Here is a 5,136-nt window from a genome sequence, read left to right as displayed (position 1 = left end):
ATTAATATATATATATATATATATATATATATATATATATATATATATATATATATATACACACACAAACACACACACTTAATAGCCCATAAATTTTGGGCCCCTTAGAGACGTGGGCCCCGGGCGGTCTTGTCACGGACACAAGTTCGGCATTACTCATTGCTCGTGCGGCATGCCGAGGTCCCTCATAAAACCCCGATACCAGCCCTCCCATGTTACACATGCCAACTGGTTTCGCCCTGCCATGAGCTCATCAGGGAAGCGACACTAGCCCCCGACCAGTTGTATCTCTAGAACGTTACGGCCCCCTTCATTGTCACGCACTTCAGCGACTCGGCCAGACAGCAACGACTAGCATAACAACGTCCCTTGGGCTAGGACGCCCCCTTTTGAACCCAATGGAAAACTATTCTAGTGACATGGTCTTTGTCTTCTTGGTCAACACGGTCACGGGATATCAGCCCGTGACACTCTCCCACCGCAAAATTACTGCACGTCCTCGACTTGTCACAGACGCAATTTCGGCATTACTCTTTGCCCGTGCGGCGTACCGAGGTCCCCCATAAAACCCCGATACCAGCCCTTGCATGTTACACACGCCAACTGGTTTCGCCCTGCCATGAGCTCATCAGGGAAGCGACACTAGCCCCCGACCAGTTGTATCACTAGAATGCTACGACCCACTTCATTGTCACGTACTTCAGCGACTCGGCCAGACAGCAACGACTAGCATAACAACGTCCCTCGGGCTAGGACGCCCCCTTTTGAACCCAATGGCAAGCTATTACAGTGGCATGGTCTTTGTCTTCTTGGTCAACACGGTCACGAGATATCAGCCCGTGACACTCACCCACCGCAAAATTGTCGCACGTCCTCGTGCGATGGAAGAGGAACTTTTGTCCTTTCGAAATGGCCTTTCTTCTGGTACCAAGTATGATCGCGTACCGCTACACTGGATCCCAACCTTTGTACTTCACAGTCGGAATCCTCGGTATGTGGCCACCCTCATTACTTCCTTCAAGGAGGTAGAGCATTCATCGGTGCATTGCTCTTGACTTCGCAGCAACCCACCAGCAAGTCCATACTTCTACGGACCCCACAAATATGCACGATCATACTGGCATGTCCCTTCGTCTTTTGGCTCTGATACCACTTTTCACGGACACAAGTTCGACATTACTCCTTGCGCGTGCGGCGTACCGAGGTCCCCCATAAAACCCTGATACCAGCCCTCCCATATTACACACGCCAACTGGTTTCGCCCTGTCATGGGCTCATTAGGGAAGCGACACTAGCCCCCGACCAGTTGTATCTCTAGAATGCTTGTCACGGACGCAAGTTCAGCATCACTCCTTGCCCGTGCGACGTACCGTGGTCCCCCCATAAAACCCCGATACCAGCCATCCCATGTTACACACGCCAACTGGTTTTCGCCCTGCCATGGGCTCATCAGGGAAGCGACACTAGACCCCGACCAGTTGTATCTCTAGAACGCTACGGCCCCCTTCATTGTCACACACTTCAGCGACTCGGCTAGACAGCAACGACTAGCATAACAACGTCCCTTGGGCTAGGACGCCCCCTTTTGAACCCAATGGCAAGCTATTCAAGTGGCATGGTCTTTGTCTTCTTGGTCAACACGGTCACGAGATATCAGCCCATGACACTCTCCCACCGCAAAATTGTCGCACGTTCTCGTGCGATGGAAGACGAACTCTTGTCCTTTCGAAATGGCCTTTCTTCTAACACCAAGTATGATCGCGTACCGCTACACTGGATCCCAACCTTTATACTTCACAGTCGGAATCCTCGGCATGTGGCCACCCCCATTACTTCCTTCAAGGAGGTAGAGCATTCATCAGTGTATTGCTCTTGACTTCGCAGCAACCCACCAGTAAGTCCATACTTCTACGGACCCCACGAATATGCACGATCATACTGGCATGTCCCTTCGTCGTTTGGCTCTGATACCACCTTGATGGGTTTTGAGTACTACAACATTCTTATGGTGCACATACAACCCTAATGCTTTGGATCTAGGTTTTCTCAAGTTATACATGCAATTTTAATTATCCAAAGCATAAACCCTAACTAGCATACAATTTCAAGATTTACAACATAAAACAAGTTAGATGAATACCTCTTTGTTGTAGCTTGTAGATCTTGACCTTTTAAGAGCTTAGTACCTCAAATGTGACACCTCTAATAAGTCACAAACACCAAGAACAAGTTGGAAGATTATGAGAAAGGTTAGGAGGCACCTAAAAATCGGCTAGGTTATTCTCTTTGAAGCATTGGCTGATTTTGGGTGTGCTAGGGGTTCTATTTATAGTTTAGGATCCTTTGGGTTTTAACTTGGAAACCCTAATTCACTTGCTTAGGCCTTAAGCAATCCAATAACCCATATGATAGGCCCTCGGACGAAATCTTCATGGACCCTCACATAGATTTCGTCCATCCCTAATCAACATGGACCATCAGTCCAAACTATACGTATTACTGATTTACCTAATTAGTCCCCGTTAATTTAATCAGTCTTTTGATCACTAAATTAATTCCAAATTAATTCCTGACCAATACCAATTAAATGATATTATTTCTCAATTAATATATTATTCTTATAATATATTAATAAATCATAAATAACCTCTTTCTCAGATATTCATCCTATCAAATTGCTAGGATGAAGGCAACCCAAAAGGACCATGCTACTATCGGGTCAAGTATATACCAATTATAGTTATGGGCTTAGACACCTAATCCAACACACTTGTCATGAGATGACTCTTTTAGACTAGTCAATACCGTGAGCACTAACTTGTCATGGGATGACTCTTTTAGACTAGTCAATACCGTGTGCCACTTACTGCTCCTCCAACTAAGTCAGGCTAACTTCGACGATCTAGATGTACTGACGAACTTAGGAAGCAAGAGTCACGACAAGGGACACTTCAAGTACGAAAGAAAGCTTCTATTATATAACTCAACTTCTTTACAAGGCAACTTCTCGATGGTTTGGGCAAATGAGCCCTTCTCCCTATTTATAGGAACCTTACACCTCCTCAAGGGAAGTTTCTAGGTTTCGGACATTCCCGAGTATTCTAGATCATTCTTACAAGATCTTATTCTACATACAAAATTCTATAAGGTTCTATACTACTCTTTTGTGTCCTAGAGGATTCTACGATGGTCTAGGATCATCCGGATCGTTCCATCATGTTCTGCGGACACCTACAATTTTCTAGCATCTTTTGGGGTCTCGTAGAGTATTCTTTATCTTTCCAGAGACTTCTCGAGGATACTTGATCGTTCCGGAGTTCTCTAGATGAACGTGAAATTTTCCAGAAACTCGGTCCGTGACACCCTCCCCCACTTAAACCTTTGACGTCCTTGTCAAGTCTTCTTGTATGTGTCACTTGTGTTCTTACTTCCTCGCCTGTTGTGGGTCTTCTCGTAGCCTCATGACATATCAGAGCAATCCTTAAGGTTGATCGTGACTCCATCTTGCACCGATATGTGTCGACACCTTGAACTATGTTGTTTGGTTTTACATACTTCCTAGTTCGATCACTAGTCGTTTGTGAATTGTCTTCCTTCTTCCAACTTAGGGTATTTTCCCGTATCTTCCCAACTTCCCTAAGGTATTTGTTAAACTTCATCGATGATAGTTGTCGAGACCTTGTTCTACTCCTTTATATTGGTACGATGTGAATGATTGTACCTTTAGTAATATGCATGGTGTTATCACTTTCAAATGACCATGGACGTACTCCATCTAGGAATTCCATTCCTAATACCATGCTATAGTCATCTATCGATACAACTACTAGGTCAATGTTGCCTTCCCATTCTGCGATTTTCATGGGTACTACCCGTGAAACTCCTAGGATAGGATTGGTTGGAGAATTGACAACCTTTAATCGCTCTTCTTCTTTCGTGTAACTAATCCCTAATCTCTTAGCTTCGTTTTCAGAAAGGAAATTATGAGTCGCACCTGACTCTATTTCTTCCATTTACCTTGGCTTCGACTAGCATGAGACTTCCTATCTTAGAACCACTCCCTTTCGATTCCTTTGTCTCGTCTATCGCCATAGAGTTTATAAGTCGCATGGAGCTCATGTGAGCTTCTTTTTCTTCTTCTTCTTGCAACACCATTGCATAAAAGGTCTTCTTTTTCGGATAATCTCGGATCAAGTGAGGACCATCACAAAGGTAACACTTGATCCCCTTCTGTTCTTCTTTTCGATATCTTCCTTCGATTTCCTTTCCTTTCATATTCGAAGGTTGGGGTATGTCTTTTTTTGGTTGTGGTTCAGATGTAGATTGCTTTCCCCCACTATTTCTCTTAGCCGTGGTTTCTCTCCGAAACTCCATTAGATATTCTGCTACGGCAATAGCTTCGTCGATGTCTCTGACATTTCTCCTCTTGAGCTCTTTGTAGGCCCAAGATTGTAGTCCATCCATGAAATAGAAAAGTTTATCCTTCTCCTGCATGTCGGGTAACTCTAGCATCAAGCTCGTGAACTCGACTATATAGTCTCGGACGGATCCAGTATGCTTTAGCTCACGTAGTTTCTTCATTGCTATGTCTACGACATTATGTGGGCAAAATTGTCTCTTAAGTTTCCTCTTGAATTCTTCCCAGGTGTCTATGGTGTATAAGTCTTTTTCAATGTCTCCGTGCTTCCTTCTCCACCATAGAGTTGCACTTTCACATAGGTAAAAGACTGTCGTATCGACCTTCGTCTGGTCTTCCTTTACTTGACTAGCATTGAAGTAACATTCCATCGACCAAAATAATTCGTCAACTTCTTTAGGTCGCGTATTCTTCCATACTTCAATGGTTTGGGTGCTTCCGTGTGCGGCAACTTACTCGCAACGGCTCCTCCGGCGATTGCTACCTTGCACAAGTTTACTTCGGCTTCCAACGTAGCTACCTTCTCATGGAACTCATTCCGCAAGTTGTTGATTGTTGGGTTTTATGTACTCTAACATTCCTATGGTGCACATACAATCCTAATGCTTTGGTTCTAAGTTTTCTCTAATTATACATGCAATAAACATTTTCCAAAGCATGAAGCCTAAACTAGCATGCAAGGTGATATTTGAATCATAAAAAACTAGTTAGAATATTAC

At 44.1% G+C, this 5,136-nt stretch overlaps 1 protein-coding gene across 1 annotated transcript; it reads right to left on the bottom strand.

Annotated features, from left to right (window-relative positions):
* Positions 1–3,981: 3,981 nt before the first annotated feature.
* LOC145131009 (uncharacterized) lies at positions 3,982–4,788 on the bottom strand. The gene has a single exon (XM_079065749.1). It carries the CDS (start codon positions 4,786–4,788, stop codon positions 3,982–3,984), a length of 807 nt encoding a protein of 268 aa, XP_078921875.1.
* Positions 4,789–5,136: the final 348 nt, after the last annotated feature.

This window comes from Lactuca virosa, chromosome 8 (genome assembly GCF_052849685.1).
Source record: "Lactuca virosa cultivar CGN04683 chromosome 8, Lactuca_virosa_CGN04683_v6, whole genome shotgun sequence".
Classification (NCBI taxonomy): domain Eukaryota; kingdom Viridiplantae; phylum Streptophyta; class Magnoliopsida; order Asterales; family Asteraceae; genus Lactuca; species Lactuca virosa.
The sequence above is the reverse complement of the archived record's forward strand: the minus strand, read 5'-3'. Positions and strand labels throughout refer to the sequence as shown.

What these genes read in the sequence shown, in the direction of transcription:
- LOC145131009 (XM_079065749.1), bottom strand. Translation starts at nt 4,788, where the DNA reads ATGGAATGTTACTTCAATGCTAGTCAAGTAAAGGAAGACCAGACGAAG.